Genomic DNA, 20,186 nt, shown 5'->3' with positions numbered 1-20,186 from the left:
TTCAAAAAGAAATAATGGAATGAAATGAAAACTATATAAAATGGCTATATAGAAGGAATAAAATAGAAAAAAAGGAGATAAGAATGGAGACTAGAATTATATAGATGACTTCATTTTATAGTTTTAACTTTAAAATCATGTTTTGGGTAATGTTTTAAAAATTGAAACAAAAAAGCCATCACTTGTAAATAGTGAGTTATGTCAGGGAAAACCTCTGCACACCCACATGCACACACTTACATATTATGAATGTGTTAAGTGGCAAGGGGGCAAAGTATGAGGTGTTAAAGAAATAAATGGATCTAACCTATTTCTTGAAAATCAGACCATTTCTGCCACTAAAAAAACAAAAGAATAAAAAATAACAAATTGTTTTTAAAAAAAAGTCAAAACAATGAAATTTTCCTTTAAATTGGTAAACACTGATCTCAGAGAAAAACCTGCCATTACTCATTAGGTGTATGACTACTTTAGATAAATAACCCAAAACAGAAATATCTGTGTTAAATGAATTAGAATTCTTTCAACTCAGTGACTATTTTTATTCATTTGTTTACTCATCAAATATTTATTGAATATCTTCCATTAGCCAAGCACCAGGAACAGAGCACTAAACAAGCCAGGCAAAAGTTGTACCTTTACTGAACTTACATTCTAGTGAAGAATATATATACATAAACAAGCAATCACAACACAAGAAAATTACTGTCCTGATAGGACACATACAGGTTCTACCGGAGCTTTCAAGACAATTATATTATAGTTTTATTACTCTAAGTAATGTCCAAACACACGAACCAGATTATTCTCAGGAAATATCAAGTAGTCTAATTTGGAACCTACAGCAAGAGGAAAAAATTACAAAGACTAGAAAGGAGAAACTGAAGGGTGAGGAGGTGTGGGAAAGAATTCTAACATTTGAGTGCCTCCCATGCCATTTCACCCTCAAAACAACTCTAATACCATAGGTACCATGGAATCTGGGGCTATCTCTGTACCATTCACTCCCCAACTCAGACATGTGCACACACACCCCACCTTTAACTCTTCTCAATATTATATACACAAAAACCACTGGGGCAGGAATCTGAACTCAGATCCAAGCTCTAACTCAAGAATAGACTGTATATGCCAAGTTGAGGAGTTTTAACTTCGTTAAAAATAGAGGCAGTGGAATTCACATGTCTGAATTCAAATATTAATTTCATCACTTACTGTGTGACCTGGGGCAAGGTTTTTTCATTTCTCTGTGCCTTCATTTCCTCATCTATGAAATAGGAATAATCAGAACTACTTTATAAAACTAATGTGAGAAGTAATACTAAAACAGTAGCTGGCACAGAACTAAGCACTCCCTAACTACTCCCTATTAAGTAAGCAACAGGGAGTCAATGAAAATTACTGAGTGATTTGATCAGAATTATGGTTTAGGAAAATCAATGTAGCAGAATGGCACAGAAGGCAATACAAAAAAAGTAGGGCAGTTATAGCAAGTCTTTCTGAAAAGCATTAAAGGTCTGAGATGATGACCATGGAAAATGCAGAACAATACTGCAGAATTTGAATAAAAAGGACTTAACCAAACATAGCAATCAGACACAGAAAAGAGTAAAGTATGATTCTATGATTTTCAACTTGGTAGACTAAGAGAATAGTGATACCAGTAACAGAAGATCACGTGAAGATGGTTTAGGACTTCTTTAAATAAAAGAGATTCTGCTACATTTTACATTGGGGTTTTTTTATACAAGACTTTCCTAAAAGATCAAGTCAGAAGAATTTAAAACAATAATTACTATATCAATAAGAAATGGAATCCAAGTCTTTTTTTGTTCTTAGTATTTTATGATTTATTAGTTCTATAAAGATACTATGATAGATCTCATTTTGTTTCATTGGCTCTCCAACTCTCTTCATGGTGTTCTACTGCCTTTTAAACAGCTTTACAGAGATATAATTGAGATACAACAAGCTATACATATTAAAGTGACAGTGTGATAATTTTTTTAAGTTTTTTTTTAATAATCTCTACATCCAACAAGGGGCTCAAACTCACATCCCCAAAATCGAGTTGCACGCTCTTCTGTGAAAGCCAGCCAACCTGCTAAGTTTTGGCACATCAATACACCATGAAATTAACCATACAAATCAACATTATAAACATATACATCATGCCCAAAAGTTTCCCTGTACCCCTTGATAATTCTCTTTATCTCTGTTGGCTTATTCACTATATCTCTTTAATTATTTCATTGTTTTAGTCTTGCAAATAGGGTTTCTTTTTCTTTAAAATTTCTTTATTTTAGGGCAGCCCGGGTGGCTCAGCAGTTTAGCGCCACCTTCAGCCCAAGGCCTGATTCTGGAAACCCAGGATCGAATCCCACATCGGGCTCCCTGCATGGAGCCTGCTTCTCCCTCTGCCTGTCTCTCTCTCTCTCTCTCTCTCTCTCTCTCTGTCTCTCATGAATAAATAAAATCTTTTAAAAAAATTCTTTAGAGAGTGAGAGTGTACATGCACATTGAGTGGGGGACGGGGAGAGAGGGAGAGAGAACATCAAGTCCTCACAGAGCCTGATGTGGAGTTTGACATCATGACCTGACCCTGAGCTGAAAGCAAGAGTCAGATGCTTAACTGACTGTGCCACCCAGGCATTCCTGCAAATAGGGTTTCAAAAGGATTTGTAGTACACATCATCACATTATTATAGTCTACCTCCATTTGAAATACCATTTTAAATATGGTATAAGAAGTTTAAAACAATATATTTCCTTTCTCATCTCCAGGCCTTGGAACTATTGTTGTTATACATTTTTATTTCTATGTTACAGCCCCTATTATATATTGTGATTATTTTTGTTTTAAACAATTATCTTTTATATAAGCTCTTTTTTTTGTGCAGATCTTAACTTCTTTATGATATAATTTCCTTTATGCTAGAATGGTTTTCTTTCCTATTTCTTATATGTGAGACCTGGCTGTATTGAATTCTTTCAGCTTTTGTTTGTCTGAAAAGCTCTTTACTTTCATTTTGGAAAATAATTTTGCTGGGTATAGAATTACAGGTTGGCAGTTCTCTTCTTTCAGTACTCTAAAGATATTGCCCCATCTCTTTTGGCTCACAATGGTTCTTATAAGAAATCTGTTGTTACCCTTCTCCTATCTCTGGTTTTAGAATTTCCTTTTTACTAACTTCGTTTTTTTAAAGATTTTATTTATTTGAGACAGAGAGCAAGCACAAGTGCAGGGCTAGAGAATAGAGAGAAGCAGACTCCCCACTGAGTAGGGAGCCCAACGCTGGGCTTTATCCCAGGACGCTGAGATCATGACCTGAGTCAAAGGCAGCTGCTTACTCAAGTGAGTCACCCAGGTGCCCCTCTTTTCCAATAACTTTGAATAATTCTATTATCATGTACCTTCATGTACTTCTCTTCATGTTTCCCATGCTTATGTTTGTTTAAATTCTTGGACCTTTGCGTTTCTACTTTTAATCAAATCTGGAAAATTTTTTGACCATAAGTGTTTCAAATATCCTCCCATTTCCTTATCAGACTTCACTTACCATCTATTAAATTACCGGAGTTTGTCCCACAGCTTAACCATGCTTTTTTATTCTTGAAGTATAACTGACATACAATATTGTATCAGTTTCCTATGTGCAACAGTGACTTGAAATTTTTACACCCTGCAAACTGATCACTGCCATAAGTTGTTACCATCTGTCACCATACAAAGTGAATACAATATTATTGGTTATATTTCCCACATTGTACATAACATTCCCATTACTTATTTTATAACTAGAAGTTTATACCTCTTGTTCCTCTTCACACATTTTGCTCCGTGCTCTCAACCCCCCTTCCCTCTGGCAATCACTATTCTGTTCTCTTTATCTATGAATCTGGGTTTGGTTTGGTTTTGTTTGGTTTGTATTTATTTTTAGATTCCACTTACAAGTGAAACCATGTAGTATTTGTCTTTCCCTACCTAACTTGTTTCACATAGCAGTGTACTCTGAAAGTCCATCAGGGTTGTTGCAAATAGCAAAACTGCATTATTTTTTATTTTTTATTTTTTATTTTTTATTTTTATTTTATTTTTTATTTTTTATTTTTTTATTTTATTTTTTATTTTATTTTTTATTTTTTATTTTTATTTTATTTTTTATATTATTCCACTATACACGCATGCACACGTGCCCACACACACACCCATCTTTATCCATTCAGCTACCGATAGACACTATTTGTTTCCAAACCTTCACTACTGTAAATAATGCTGCAGTGGAAACAGGGGTATATGTATCTTTTCAAATTAGTGTTTTTATTTTCTGATCTTTTGAGAAACCTCTACACTGTTTTCCTTAGTGACTATACTAATTTACATTCCAACAATGCACAAGGATTCTCTTTTCTCCACATCCTCACTGATACTTTTATCTTTATTTTAGAACAGTCATTCTGACAGGTATGAGGTGACACCTCAGTATGGTTTCTTTGCTTTGTTTTGTTTCTTTGGAGACAGAGAGAGTGAGTATGTATGTGAGAGTGGGAGGAGATGGAGAATCTTATGCAGGCTCCATGCCCAGTGTGGAGCCTGACACAGGGCTTGATCTCATGATCCTGAGATCACAACCTGAGCCAAAAGCAAGAGTCAGTGCTTAAACAAGTAAGTCACCCAGGCACCCCACTCACTATGGTTTTGATTAGCATTTCCCAAGTATTACTGAGTGAGGTTAAGCATCTTTTTATATGCCTGTTTGCCATGTGCATATCTTCTTTAGGAAAGTGCCTATGCAGATCCTTAAACTGGATTGTTTGGGTTTTTTTTTTTTTTTTTTTGGTGTTGAGCTGTATGAGTTCTTTATATGTTTTTGGTATTAACCCCTATTGAATATCTGTATATTCTCCCATTCTGTGTTGCCTTTTCATTGTATAAACAATTTCCTTCTCTGTGCAAAAGCTTTTTAGTTTGGGGATCCCTGGGTGGCTCAGCAGTTCAGCGCCTGCCTTTGGCCCAGGGCGTGATCCTGGAGTCCCAGGATGGATCGAATCCCACATCAGGCTCCCCAGAGGGAGCCTGCTTCTCCCTCTGCCTGTGTCTCTGCCTCTCTCTGTCTCTCTCATGAATAATAAAAATATTTTTTTAAAAAAAAAAAAAAGCTTTTTAGTTTGATGTAGTACCATTTGATTACTTTTGCTTTTATAGCCCTTGCCCTTGGAGTCGGATCCCAAAATGCACTGCTGCAATCAAAGTCAAGAAGCTTATCATCAGTCTTCTGCTAGGATTTTTATGGTTTCAGGTTTTACATTTAAGTCTTTAATACATTTTCAGTTAAATTTTGTAGGTGGTGTAAGACAGCGGTCCAGTTTTATTCTTTTGCTTGTAGCTGCACAGTTTTCCCACCACCATTTATTGAAGAGACTGTCTTTTCCCCATTGCATATTCCTGCCCTTTTGTAAATTAATTGGCCATATATGTGTGGGATTATTTCTGAAATTTCTATTCTGCTCCATTGATCTATCTGTCTGTTTTCATGCTGATACTATACTGTTTTGATTACAATAGCTTTGTAATATTGTTTGAAATCAGGGAGTGTGATGCTTCTAGCTTTCTCCTTTCCCAAGATTGCTTTGGCTGTTAGGAGTCTTTTATGGTTCTATACAATTTTCAGTATTATTTGTTCCAGTTGTATGAAAAATTCCGCTTGTATTTTGGTAGAGACTGTATCAAATCCATAGATTACTTAGGGTAGTATGGATATTTTAGCAGTATTAATTCTAATCCATGGAGCATGGAATATCTTCCCATTTACTTACATCTTCTTTAATTTCTTTCATCAGTGCCTTATAGTTTTCAGGGTATAGGGCTTTCACCACCTTGGTTAAATTTATTCCTAGGTATTTTATTATTTTTTGATGCAACTGTAAATGGATTATCTAATTTTTCTTTCTGATAGCTCATTATTAGTGTATAAAATGCAATAGAAAAAATAAAATAAAATGCAATAGATTGCATATTAATTTTGTATCCTACAACTCTACTGAATTCATTTATTAACTTTTTTGGTAAAATCTTTATGATTTTCTATATATAATATAAGTCATCTGCAAATAGTGACAATTTTACTTATTCCTTTCCAATTTGTGTGTACATAATTTCTTTTTTTTTTTTTTTTTTATTTATTTTTTTTTTATGATAGTCACACACACACAGAGAGAGAGAGAGAGGCAGAGACACAGGCAGAGAGAGAAGCAGGCTCCATGCACCGGGAGCCCGATGTGGGATTCGATCCCGGGTCTCCAGGATCGCGCCCTGGGCCAAAGGCAGGCACCAAACCGCTGCGCCACCCAGGGATCCCCATAATTTCTTTTTTGACTAATTATTATGTGTAGGCCTTCCAATACTATGTTGAATAAAACTGTGGAGAGCAGGTATCCTTGTCTTGGTCCTGATCTTACAGGAGAAACTCTCAGCTTTTTGCCACTGGATATGGTATTAGCTGTGAATTTGTCATATATGACCTTTGTTCTGGTGAGGTATATTCTCTCCATACCCAATTCGCTGAGTTTTCATCAAATGGATGTTAAAATCTGTCAATTTTTTCCCCTGCATCTATTGAAATGACATTTTTTATCTTTCATTTTGTTATTATGTTGATAAATTTGCAGATGCTGAACTATCCTTGCATTCCTGGAATAAATCCCACTTGATCATGTGTATGATTCTTTACATATATATTGCTGAATTTAGTTTGCTAATTTTTTGCTGAGGATACTGGCCTGTAATTTTCTTTTTCTGTGGTATCTTTCTCTGGTTTGGTATGAGGGTGAGCTGGCTTCATAAAATGGGTTTGGAAGCATTCCTTCCACTTCATCATTTTAGAATCATTTAAGAAAGACAGGTATTAAAACCTATAAAGTTAGGTAGAATTCAGGTAAAGCTGTCTGATCCTGGACTTTTGTTTGTTGGGAGGTTTTTGATTACTGATTCAATGTCCTTAACTATCAATGAGTCTATTCAGCTTTTCTATTTATTCATTAATCAGTCCTGAAGTTTGTATACTTCTAGGAATTTCTCCACTTCTTCTAGCTTGTTTGACTTATTGGTATATAATTGTTCATAGTAGCCTTTTATGACTTTTTGTATTCTGTATTATCAGTTGGAACATCTCATTTTTTTTATTCATGTGAGCCCTCTCTCTTTTTCTTAGTGAGTCTAGCTAAAGGTTTGTCATTTTTATCTTTCCAAAGAACGAGCTCTTTAGTATCACTGATTTTTTTCTATTGTCTTTTTGCCTCATTTCCTCGATTTCCACTCAGATCTTTATTTCCTTCCTTCTACTAAATTGGGTATCACATTCTTTTTCTCCTACTTTGTTTAGGTGTAAAATTAGATGGTTTAAGATTTTTCATGTTTCTTGAGGTAGAAACATGAGCTTTATTGCCATAAACTTCCCTTCTATAACCACTTTTGTTGCATCCCAAATATTTTGGTATATAATTTGTGTTTTCATTTGTTTCTAGACATTGTTTCATTTCTTCTCTGATTTCCTCAATGACCAACTGGCTATTGAATGGCATGCTGTTTAATCTCCACATTTTGTGGTTTTTCCATTTTTCTTCCTGTAATTGATTTCTGGTTTTATACTGTGGTTGGAAAAAAGTTGATAAGCTTTCAATCTTCTTGAACTCATTGAGAATTATTTTGTGGCCTAATGTGATCTATCCCAGACAATGTTTCATATGGACCGGAGAAGAATATGTATTCTGCTACTTTTGGATGAAATGTTCTCTATATCTCTCTTAAGTCTATCTGGTCTAATGTATCATTTAAGACCAATGTTTCCTTATTTTGTCTGACCTATCCACTGATGTGAGTGGGGTATTAACATCTCCTACTATTATTGTATTGTCAATTTCTCTCATTAGGTCATTCAATATTTGCGTTATATATTTTAGGGCTTCTAAGCTAAGTGCATATATATTACAAACGCTCTGTCTTCTTCATAAATTGACCATTTTAACATGTATTGCCCTTCTTTGTCTTCTATTACATTATTTATTTACTTGAGAGAGACAGCGCGCGTGCACACGAGCACACAAGCAGGGAGGTCAGCAGGCGGAGGGAGAAGCAGGCTCCCCAATGAGCAAGGAGCCAGACGTGGGACTCAATCCTAGAACCTAGGGATCATGACCCAAGCTGAAGGCAGACAACCAACTGAGCCACCCAGGCATTCCTATTACATTCTTGTTTTAAAATCCACTTTGATAAGAGTATACGTACATCAGCTTTCTTTTCATTTCCATTTGCAGGAATATCTTTTGCATCCCTCTACTCACAGTCTGTGTGTATCCTTATTCTGAAGTGAGTCTGTTATAGGCAGCATACAGATAGGTCCTTTTTTTTAAATCCATTCAGCCACTCTGTGTTCTGACTGGAGAATTAGTTCATTTACATTTAAAGAAATTACTAATAGGTATGTGGCTTGTTGCCATTTCATTAATTGTTTTTTGGCTGTTTTGTAGTTCCCCTCTGTTCCTTTCTCCTCTTTTCCTCTTCACTTGTGTTAACTTTCTTGATAACTTTCTTTAGTGTTATGCTTAGACTCCTTTTTCATTTTCTTTTGTATTTTACTATAAGTTTTTGCTTTGTGGTTACCATGAGGTTCACATATAACATCCTCTGAATATAAGTCTATTTTAAGTTGATATATTCCAAAACTATACATTTTATTCTCCCCACAATGTTTTGTTTTGGGTGTTGTAGTTTATATATTTTTACTTTAATCTTTAGGTAAGTTATTGTAGTTTTAGTTTTGTCTCTTGACTTTCATGCTTTTATAAGTGATTAAACCACTACCTTTACTGTATATTTACCTTGCTATGCTTTTTTTTTATAATTAGTGCCATTGTCAGCTTAAAGAAATTCCTCCAATATGTCTTGTAGAGTTGATTTAGTGGTGATGAACTGCATTAGTTTTTCCTTATCTGAAAAATTACTATTCTAAAAGATAACCTTGCCAGGTAGAGTATTCTTGGTTGCAAGTTTATTCCTTTCAGTACTTTTGGATATGTCACATTACTCTCTTCTGGCCTAGAAAGTTCTGCTGAAAAATCTGCTAATAGTGTTATGGGGTTTCCCTTGTATATAAAAAGTTGTTTTCTCTTGCTGCTTTCAAGTATTTTTAAATTTTGACATTTTAATTATAATGTGTTTTGGTGTGAATCTCTTTATCTTACTTGGAACTCTCTAGGATTCCTGGACCTGAGTAGCTGTTTCCTTTCCAATACTAAGGAAGTTTTCATCATTATTTCTTCAAGTAAGTTTTTTGACCCTTTCTCTCCCTCTCCTTCTAGGACCCCCATAATGTGGATGTTACCCTGCTTGATGTTGACACAAAAGTCCTTAAGCAATCTTTCCTTTTTAAAATTATTTTTGCTGCTGTCTAGGTGAGTTTCATTGCTTGGTCTTCCAGTTCACTAACCCATTCTTCAGCTTCATACAGTCTGCCACTGAAACCCTCTAATTTATTTTCCAGTTCAGTTACTGTATTCTTCAACTCTGTGACTTCCATTTGGTACTTTATGTTTTCTACATTTTTTTAAGCTCTCACTGCATTCATTTCCTTCCTGACTTCAGTGAGCATCTTTATAACCATTACTTTGAACCTCCAGATTACTCACCTCCATTTCAGTGAAGTCCTTTTTGTTTTTTTTTAGTAGGCTCCACACTAAACATGGAGTCCAGTGAAGTGTTTTCCTGAGGTTTTATCTTGTTCTTTTGTTTAGAACATATTTTTAAATCTACTCATTTTACCTGGTTCTCTGTTTATTTCATTGTATTCAGCAAAACAGCTACCTCTCAAAGTCTTGAAGCAGTGGCCTTTTGTAGATGACCCATGGGGCCCAGAAGTACAATCTCCCTCCCACCCAGCAACCAGAGCTAGGCACTCAACGGGCAACCCTAGTGTGGGCTGAGCAAAACAGCCAGCTATGACAAAGCTGCAGCTGCAATGTGGGGACTGAGGTGCACTTGCTCAGCTGGCTATGGCACAGAGGAGCAGGGTACTTTTCCAACCAGCTGTAATGTAACTGCAGCTCAAGGGGGTGGAAGATGCTTAGAGGCTGGCTGTGACATGGCACATGGGAGTGGGGTGTACCACCCTGCGCTAGCACGTTAGAAGGAAATTGCCAAAATGGTGCCCACCAGTGCTGGCATGAGCAAGGTAGATGACAAAAGTAGCCCCCACCAGCAATTGTGTTCCCAGAGAGTCTCAACAGATCCCTGTCTTTCTGGTGGTCCTTTTAAGATTAAACGTTAAGGCTTTCTCCTTCATATATGATCTAGGCACTTTTCAATCTGTTCATTTTTTGCTAGGTCCTAGGGCAAGTGAGTCTGCGCACATGCCCTTGAAGAGCAGGTTCTCCATTCTTTGGTTCTCCTGAACATAGGCCCCACTGGTCTTACATACTGGGGGCTTGTTTCTATGGTGCAGGATCCAAGGGTTAGGGTACCTGATGTAGGGTACAAAAGTCTTGCTCCTCAGGAGAAAGATTTTTAAGATCCCTCCTGATTGTGGGTCACCATACCTAGGGTGCAGTTTCTGGCAAGAGAATAGCCCTGTTTCTCCTTATCTCAATGTGGTCCTTTTTTCCTTTGTTGTGGAGACACTGTTCATGTAGTCTTCAGAACTTTTTCAGAGGAAATTATTCCAATTGTAGCTGCAGATTTGTTGTGTCCATAAGAGAAGATGAGTTCAGGATCTTACTACACCTATCTTAAACTGTCCCTTTGAAGTCCAAGTTTTATAAATATTAAAGTTATATTTTTCAGTCACCTATTTTCTTTAAATAAACGTGGTTCTGAAACACAAATCTAATACCACTTAGAGATAGAAAAGCAAAACAAATTAACAATAAAACATATTTGCATTTCTTACTGCAAAATTAGACTCTTAGGACCAAACACTGCTACCAAAAACCATTAATATGCAATTACTTACAATTCTCAGCTTCTCACTTTAATAAGAAAAATAGGATTCCTCAGAACTCTCTGTAAAAAAAATATTAAAACCTTCTACTATTTCTAATATAGAGTTAAAGAAGAGGTGGTATTTTTGTAATAAAAAAAGTCCTTGAGAATGCAACAAATCTTTAAAATTAACACTGAAAAAACAAAATTTCTGAAATACAATTCCTACCAACATTGAAAATATTAAAAAGCCAGCTTAAGAAATTCAGAAGCTTGGGGCCCCTGGGTGGCCCAGTCAAGCATCTGACTCTTGATTTCAGCTTGGATCATGATCTCAGGGTTCTGGGATTGAGCCCCATGTTGGGCTCACCACACTCTTCAGTGTGGAGTCTAGTTGGGGGACTCTCTTCCTGTCTTCCTCTGCCCCACCCCCTACTTGCACTAATGCCTGTATGCTCTCTCTCTCTCTCAAAATGAATGGATAAAATCTTTTTTTTTTTTTTACATGTTTATTTATTTGGCAGAGAGAGGGCACAAGCAAGAGGAGAAGCAGGCAGAGGGAGAGGGAGAAGCAGTCTCCCTGCCAAGTGAGCAGGGAGCCCAACATGAGGCTCAATTCCAGGACCCCAGGATCATAACCTGAGCTGAAGACAGACACTTAACCAACTGAACCACCGAGATAAAATCTTTAAGGAGAAAAAAGAACTTCAGAATTGTAAAATGTGATAAAGAATCAGAATACTGAAAGTGAAAAAATAACACAGTAATACACACTATTTCTCCTATGGGAAAACAAAGAGCTTTAGCAGTGAAGCCATTTATCACCTCGCATGTATTCCACATCTGTCTCATGTTCTCCCCTAAACATGCCCCCCCCCCATATACACACTAACATACAAATTAAGGTTAGTAGTTATCTCCAACTTGACAAATCAATAGGTACTTTTTTGTCATCTCACAAGACCTGTCAGCAACCAGCATACAGAAAACAGTTAATTACACCATCATTTTTTAAACACTTTCCCTTTGGAACTTTCCTAACACCACACATCCCTGGCTTTCCCAGTGTTTCTCTTGCCATTTTCTTCTTTTTAGACTTTCCTGTCCTACATCTGTACATTTTAAGTTTCCTCAGAGCAAAGCCTTGTTCTTTCCAATACCCTATAAACACCTTTTCTTAGACTAATCTCATCCCTTCCCTTAGTTTTAATACTGACCATAAGCTATCTCCAGTCCCAACTCTACTGTGAATCAACCTCAGCTATGAAATCTACATTTACTTTGTTAAACCATCAACTGGACATCTCTAAGTGGGTATCTAACTAGCAAATAAATCTAGACCAAATTCCAAAAGAGAACTTTTGACTCTCTCCCTCTGTGCTTGAAATTATTTCATACATTCATTCTATAAATATTTACTGAGCATATGTTCAGGCACTGCACAGTATACTGGCACAATGTGAACTTGGGGGAGACAGATGGTAAATTATAAAATGAGCTATGAAGAATATAAAACGTGTGTGATAGAGAACAGAAGAGAAGGCTGCTACTTTTGTTAGGCTAGTCAAGACATGTTTTCAGTCTTATATTCTCTCCCTCAAAAAAATGGCATCTATCTAGTTTCAGCTAGAAACCTACGTATCCATTTCCTGCAAACAATCCAACAGGTGGATCTACTGGGTTCTAACTCCAAAATCCACCTTGAAGTTAAAGAGAACTCAAGCAAGCAAAGAAGAGAGATATGGACAAATAATGATAACTGTAATAGATGTCACAGAAGGAAATGCATTAAGCTATGGAGGAAAATTCCAGTGAAACCTAACTCACTCTGAGAGAAATCAAAAAAGGCTTCCTGGAGGAAAGATAATTAGAATAAGTCCAGATGATCACTACAGAAAGCTAAACCAAAAAAGTACAGAAGACTATGCCAAGAACAGAGAACAGCACAGCATGGCACATCACAGAATCTAAACCATGTCCAGGGTAATAAAATCATAGAAGAGAAAGAGAGGATTAATAAAAGGCCAAAAGAAAGCAGAAGTTATCAAAGATTAGAGATCATGTCACAATGCCACAAATATCAACCTGAAAAGTCTTCTGGCCAAATACGGGACAATTTGACTATAATGTATTAAAACACATTAAAACCCAGAAGCTTGTGATGATACTAAAAAATGACAAAGTGAATACCCTCACTAAACAACTCATTATAAAATATTCTGACACACTACAAAGGTAAACAATGAAACTTATATGCTACATTTCCTATAGCAAAGAGTAGCCAAATGGGTGGTAAGAAAAATTCCTTCCAGGAAATAAATGCAGAAAGAATTAAACCACCAGAATATTAGTATTTTACAACCCCTAACAAGATAATAGATTCAGACAATAATAACAAAACATGCTAAAGCCATTAGGGAAAGGGGAATCTTATAAGAATAAGGCTGATACAAGTTACCAAACCTAGCATCGCTACAGGGAGAAGGAGACACCATGTAACTCTAATGGGTAGGATATATACAACAAATATCTATGGGATATTTTTATCAAAAAAAAAAAAAAAACTAAACCTGAATCTAATAAAATAACTACCAACTTTCTGGAAATAGAGTAAGTTATAGGACTGGTTCTCAAACTTGAGCATTAGAATAACCTAGAGAAGGCTTGTTAAAACACAGAATACTGGGAAGCACTGAATTAGAGGAAACCATTAGGAAGCAAATAACCGCATAAAGAATGTGAGAAATTTGTAAAGAAAATAACCCAGTTTCAACAAGAAGTCATATTTTAAAGGAGAGTGGGGGAAACTGTTACAGAATAAAAATTACTTAAGCAACATAATCACAAATATAATATGCAGACTCTTTTAAAACTCTAATTCAAACCTGGGCTCCTGGGTGGCTCAGGGTGTTAAGCATCTGACCCTTGATTTCAGCTCAGATCATGATCTCAGGGTCATGAGCTGGAGCCCCATGTCACGCTCCATGCCCGGCATGCAGCCTCCTTAAGATTCTCTCTCTCCCTCTGCTCCTTCCCTAATCCCTCCTCCCCTACCACTCTCTCTTTCCTCCTTGCCCCCCCCCCCCAAAAGACTCTAAGTCAACAAATCTGGTATAAAAAGACATCTTGAAACAACTGAGAAAATATTAATATAGTCTAAGATGATCTTAAGGAATTTCTGTTAAGTATAATAATAGAACAATAGTTCTGTTTTCAGAAATGCCCTTATGCTAATTTAAAAAGAAAGGAAAAGGCTAGACACTTTGCAAAAGTCACACAATACAGTAGCACTTTAAGGAGTTTGGGCCTAAACAAAATGGTTTTACACATAGGCATGGAATCATCATAGTACAACTTCTGGTTCCTGAATGCCATGCGCTAAGCACTGCATTAAGTACTTAACATGATTTATCTCTGAATCCTTAAAATTACTCTGTAATGCATATATTAAATTCTATACCATTTTGCATGCTGATCATAATCAGAATTTACTTTTTTTAAAAGGATAAAGTTGATAATAATTTGGAGCAAGACAAAAGTAACGGAAAAAAGAACAATTAAGAGTTTGTTACAACAGGGTAAGAATTTCTGGTACAGACAGTAAAAGCAAATGCTCATGCATTATGAATAAAACAAAACATACAGCATCTTTTTAACAAAACATGAATTATGTCCTACAGACATTTAACTCTAAAACAAACTTCTTCATCAAATTAGACTTTTCCCCAAGAATTTTATTTTTAAAGCAATCATTTTATATGTATTGCAGTTACTGGACTTACACTTAATTCTTTCTTCCAAAATAGCCTGATAGAGAAAACATAAAACAGTATGTTCTTCTAGAAAGCACCTTCTTTCCCAAATCCTCAAAAATATGAAAACAAATTACTGTTTTAATTCCATAAATTACTGAAATGATACTCCTGTGATATCCTTCATACTCATCTCCAGTTCAAGAAGCTTAGGTTAGACAAGCACACAGAAATCTAGATGGTAATGGTCTTAAAAGTGAAAACTGAAGGGAAGGGGGTGATTCCTGACCATCTTTTCCAATGGGGTAACCAAGAAAGACATTATTTTAAGGCTTCTAAAGCTTCATTCGCATCAAAAGTCTCTCCTACTCTAGAGCCCTACTGTGACTTATTACCACTGGGCCTGTATATAGTGCTAACTCTAGGAACTGACTCTCAGACACCCAGCTATGAGTTGCCAATGGCCATGTTCAAGTCAGATTTAACAACTTAAACTGACTAAAACCAAAGCAAACCAAAAAAAGGATTCTAGAAAGGAGAGCATGGTACACTGGAATGAAATTTTAATCAACTCTAAAACCAGTTACATCATTTGTTATTAGGGAAATACAAATTAAAATCATAATAAGAGGTGTGATTGTGTAGCTTAGTCCGTTAAACAATGGGCTCTCAGTTTCAGCTCAGGTCATGATCTTGGTGTTGTTGATATCCAGCCCTGTATCCAGCTCCATGCTCAGTGCAGAATCTGCTTGGGATTCTCTCTCCCCCTCTCCTCTCTCCACCCCTACCCGCTCATGCGTGCTCTTTCTAAAATAAATCTAAAAAATCTACACACACGGTAAGATTCCACTATATCCACTAGAATGGCTATAATCCAAAAGACTCAACGTTCAACATGGTAAATGTTGTTAGGTGTTCTTCACAATATCAAAAAAAAAAATCTTTATTAAAAAAATAGACCAACAGATACCAGTTATTGGAGAGGATACGGAGCAACTGTACCCTTCAGACAGTGCTCATGGGAATACAAAATGGTACAACTACTTCAGAAAAGTTGGGCAATTTTTTTTTTAAGCTAAGCATATCCTTACCATGTGACCCAGCAATCTCACTCCTAGGTAACCACTGAAAAAAATGAAAACACATGTCTGCATAAAGATTTGTACACACACACACACAAAAAAAGATTTGTACACAAATGTTCACAGCACCATTGTTCATCACTACCCAAATCTAAGAACACTCAAATGTCTGCTGATTGGTAATGAATGGATAAAGAAATTGTGGTATACCCATACAAGGCATCTACTCAGCAGTAAAATGGAAGGGATTACTGGTAAGCGCAACTTAGATAAATCTCAAAAATTGTCACTCTGAGTGATAAGCCAGATGGAAAAGACTATAAACAATATGATAACATCTATAGGAAATACTAGAAAAGTCAAAACTTCAGTCATTAGAGCAGAATGGTGCCCGTCCTCAGTGAAATGGGTGAAGAACTGACTACAGAGGGGCTTAAGGAAGCTTCTGGGGGAATGCTGTGTTTTAAAACAAGTTCTTGGGATCCCTGGGTGGCTCAGCGGTTTAGCACCTGCCTTGGGCCCAGGATCCAGTCCCGCATCAGGCTCCCTGCGTGGAGCCTGCTTCTCCCTCTGCCTGTGTCTCTGCCTGTCTCTCTGTGTGTCTCCAATGAATGAATGAATGAATGAATGAATGAGTAAATAAATAAGTAAAACAAGTTCTTGTGCGGGTAAGTGTTCTAAAACTTCACTGGGGTGGTGAGTACAAAACTGTATACACATAAAACAAAATTCACAGAACTATGCACTTATAATGGCTTAATTTTATTGCATGTAAATTATAGCTCAATGAAGTTAAAAAAAAAAATACCTGAGTTACCAAGATTTGCAAGTTACTAGCTGCATGATGTTAATCTGTTTTCATTTTCTCACATGTACACTTGTACACATTTTTTTTTTAATCAATCACTTCTAAATGGTACTGCACTTACTGGGCTTATACATAATTCTTATTTCCACTGGAAAAAGGATCAAATGGTTATCTACACTGCTACTTGCTCTATCTCACAAGGTTGCGAAATACCACATGCGATAACTAATGAGAAAGTGTTTTGACAACTCTAAAATAGTGTTACACAATATAGTAGGCTTTACATTTAAAAAAAAAAAATAGACACGAAAATGTTTTCTCATATGAGCGACTTGAGACCCTTGGAAACTTGAGTACCTCAAAGTCGATCTTTGCCCAGAAATAGAAAGCCTAATCAAATGTCACCTTTTTAATATCCTAAACCTGCTTTCTACTGACTCTGGATTTACTGGATGTCTCAATGTAGTATTATCCAGACTACACTTTCATTTTTCAGAAGAAAATCAGTAAAGAAATATTTTTTTAAAAGTCATCATTAGATGAGCATAGCAAGACATTTATTTCCCAGGGGAAAAAGACCTAAACCTAGAAAATCTGTTTTACTAAACATCTTTCTAAGATGTTTACAGTGAGATTTTTCTTCCTCTAATCGCCAGTTAAGTTCTCTCCACTTAACACTGCGATTCCACATGTATTATTGAATGTTTAGTAATATGACCTGCATTACCGAGAGAGTGAATAATCTTAAGAATATGAAAACCTTTTACCAGTGTGGCACAGTCATTTCAAACTTTTGCCTGTTGCAAAATTTAAGACTCTCATTTTTTCCTACTACTACTGAACCGGGCTCCTACCAGGTTTGAGTGAGTGATATGTGACATTTAGCCTAGTTATATATACAAGTTTCCACACCGCAGCAAGTATGAGAGCTATGTGAAAGACATCATCTCTTGTTCAAATGCGTTTTGGCGACTAAATCCACCCTGAATTCATGGTTCTACTACATTTTCTTACAATTCTAAGTTTTTCTACCAGCAACAGGTACCGCAAACAAAAACTAATAAAGCCTGTTTTGCTATCGTTTTCAATTTTTAGAGACGCCCTTCTGGTAACAGTTGTAACGGGAGGATTCCAATGGTCAATTCTAAGGCCGTGTTCCGTTTGATTCGGTCCTGCTCCAGTCTAGTCGGTAGTAACCGTAACTACTCTTGGGTTTCGCCTTTCTCAGTAAGACCGCTCGCTCCGGTAACTGCACACCTCCAACATTAGCTTCCAAGAAACCTGAAAGAACGGCACCTTGCCTACTCGCTCCTCCAGGCTTCCACCCTCCGAAGGTTGGCCAAAACGTGCAGCTCTCCCCCCACGACAGCAAGCGAGCTGGAATGGAGCACCCGGAGGGCGACGGGTCTCAGGGAAGAGGGGAGAACTTCTGGGCCCCAAAGGACGGGGGCTGAGGTCCAAGGCAGCCCCTCGCAACTCTACTCGCTGCCAGGAAGGCGTGTGGACCCCAGCTCAGGCCGCGGGGCTCGGGGGGAAGGCAAAGCCGCGCGTGGCAGCCGGGCAGGACGTAAACAAACCGACGGGGAGGAGGGGGAAGGGGCCGCTGCAGGGATGGGGGTAGTGGGGCGAGGAGACGGCGCTCCAGCCTCCAGCGCAGGTCCGCGGCTGCCCAGCCCCTCCCCGCCGAGGCCCAGGTCCCGGTCCCGGTCCCGGTCCCGGTCCCTGCGCTGCGCTGCCGCGCGGGCACCACACCCGAGGCCCCTGCACATCTGGAGCCCGGAGCCCACAAGGCCCTCGGCTCCGCGCACCTCCCCCCGCCCCGCCGCCCCGCCGCCCCGCGGCCCCGCGGCCCCGCGGCCCCGCGGCCCCGCGGCGCCCTACCTGAACGCGCAGTCTGGGTCCCGCGCGTCCCGACCGGGCGCGCCCAGCCCGCTCCTCTTGCTGAAGAGCTTCTGGAACAGCGTAGGGGCCATGCTGACCACGGCCAGACCAGGCTCGCTGCTTTGGGCGCTTGCTAGGCCCCCGCTCCTAGAGCCGCCCCGCCACCCCCATGAGCGCCTCAGTCATATGACAGAAATTAGTCACTTCAAACGGCCACGGCGCGCGGGGCGGGGCGCGAGGCAAGGCCGGCGCCCATTGGCTGGCGGTGAGCCGCATCACGTGGCGGCGCGCGGAGCAGGGGGCAAGGCGGGGGCGGAGGGCGGAGCCGGCCCCCATAGGCTGACTAGTGGATTCCCTCACGTGGCAGCTCACGGGGCGGGGTGTGCGCGGAAAGACGGCGGGGGGAGGCGAGGTGGCTGGGGAAGCGGAGGGGGGGCGCGCTGGGGTCGCAGCGTTGTCTGCTATCTGAGGCTACAGCGTGGTGGCGCGGGAACGACGCCCGGTACTTTGCAGGAATGCAGGCGGCTTCGTTCGTCTTCCTGCACCCACGACAAAGAGATGCTCAGGGCTCCACTGGCAGCCGACCGTCCCCGCCATCCCCTCGGCGGGCGCAGGGCCGAGCCCCGCCCCCAGCAGACCTAAGGCCGCGCTCAGTGCGGGCCGCCACGGATGCGGGCGCGGGGCTTGACGGCGCCGGGCGGGTGCAGAGCGGGTGCAGAGCCCGGCCCAGGCACTCGCCACAGCTCTGCGCTCCGGCAGGGAAGGCCTGGGCTGGGGACTTTGGGCCGCCGCCTTCAGTGTTTGCCACTGGCTCCTCGAGCCCTGACAACAGGAATTGGCCTTTTCTGAGAACTAAGGATAGGAGATTTAGATTTAACACTTAAGCTGTATCTCAACGTCTGGGTGTACAGGGAGAGAGGAATTCGACAATGGAACTGTAAACAAACGGGTTTGATACGAGGAAGACTGCTTTCCAAAGGAAAAGAAAAAAAAACATTGCTCAAAAAATGGTTTTACAGTCTTAGTAAACCCAGGACCCCCAATTTTATCAGGGTTCCCATCAAAGTGATGTTGTAAATTTTCACCATTTATTCACACACTCCCCCTACAGAATTAGGAATTTGTTATCCGGGGATAAAATTCTCGGCATATATGGATGTCAGGAAATAACTAATAAGAGGTTCAAGGGCTACATTTTTTTTAATATTGAAATTTTCATTTAATTAGGCAGACAAACCAAATTCTATTTTCCTTGATTGTCTACTGACCCCCACTAATTTGCAGCTATAGTTTAAAATTTAAAATAAGTGGTGTAATACAGAAAAAAGAAAACAGACTGTGTATCTGAGAATTTCAGCAACCAACATGGTGAGTTTCACCCAACTTGATGAGGTCAGATTTTTTTAAAGCACTACTTATAGACGATTAAGAAATTTATTTTTTCAAGATTTTATCTATGTATTTATTTGAGTAGGGGAGAGGCAGAGATGAGAAGCAGACTCCCTGCTGGGCCAAGAGCCCAATGGGGCTTAATCCCAGGACCTTGAGATCAGGACCTGAGCCACCTAGGTACCCCAAGAAATTAATTTATTAATTCGGCAAATGCTTAAGTGCCTTTGGTCCAGGTGCTGGGGATTCAAAGTAAGCACAAATCAGAGCTAACTTTCCATATAAGGAGATAATAAATAAGT

The 20,186-nt window shown here is 38.9% G+C and overlaps 1 protein-coding gene across 6 annotated transcripts in view; it reads right to left on the bottom strand.

Annotated features, from left to right (window-relative positions):
- Nucleotides 1–18,673, bottom strand: part of FNIP1 (folliculin interacting protein 1) — a 155,719-nt gene extending 137,046 nt beyond the window's left edge. For 3 of the 6 annotated variants that reach the window (XM_041762090.1, XM_041762092.1, XM_041762093.1), the window contains exon 1: nucleotides 18,496–18,673. In XM_041762090.1, coding sequence (XP_041618024.1) covers nucleotides 18,496–18,587 — 92 coding nt within the window. In that variant the 5' untranslated portion in view covers nucleotides 18,588–18,673. The remainder of the gene's footprint in view (nucleotides 1–18,495) is intronic. The other 3 variants (XM_041762095.1, XM_041762096.1, XM_041762094.1) reach the window with 2 other exon arrangements.
- Between the last annotated feature and the right edge of the window lie 1,513 nt (nucleotides 18,674–20,186).

This window comes from Vulpes lagopus, chromosome 7, assembly GCF_018345385.1.
Source record: "Vulpes lagopus strain Blue_001 chromosome 7, ASM1834538v1, whole genome shotgun sequence".
Lineage (NCBI taxonomy): Eukaryota > Metazoa > Chordata > Mammalia > Carnivora > Canidae > Vulpes > Vulpes lagopus.
Note: the sequence above shows the minus strand (reverse complement) of the source record. Positions and strands in the feature narration are given on the sequence as shown.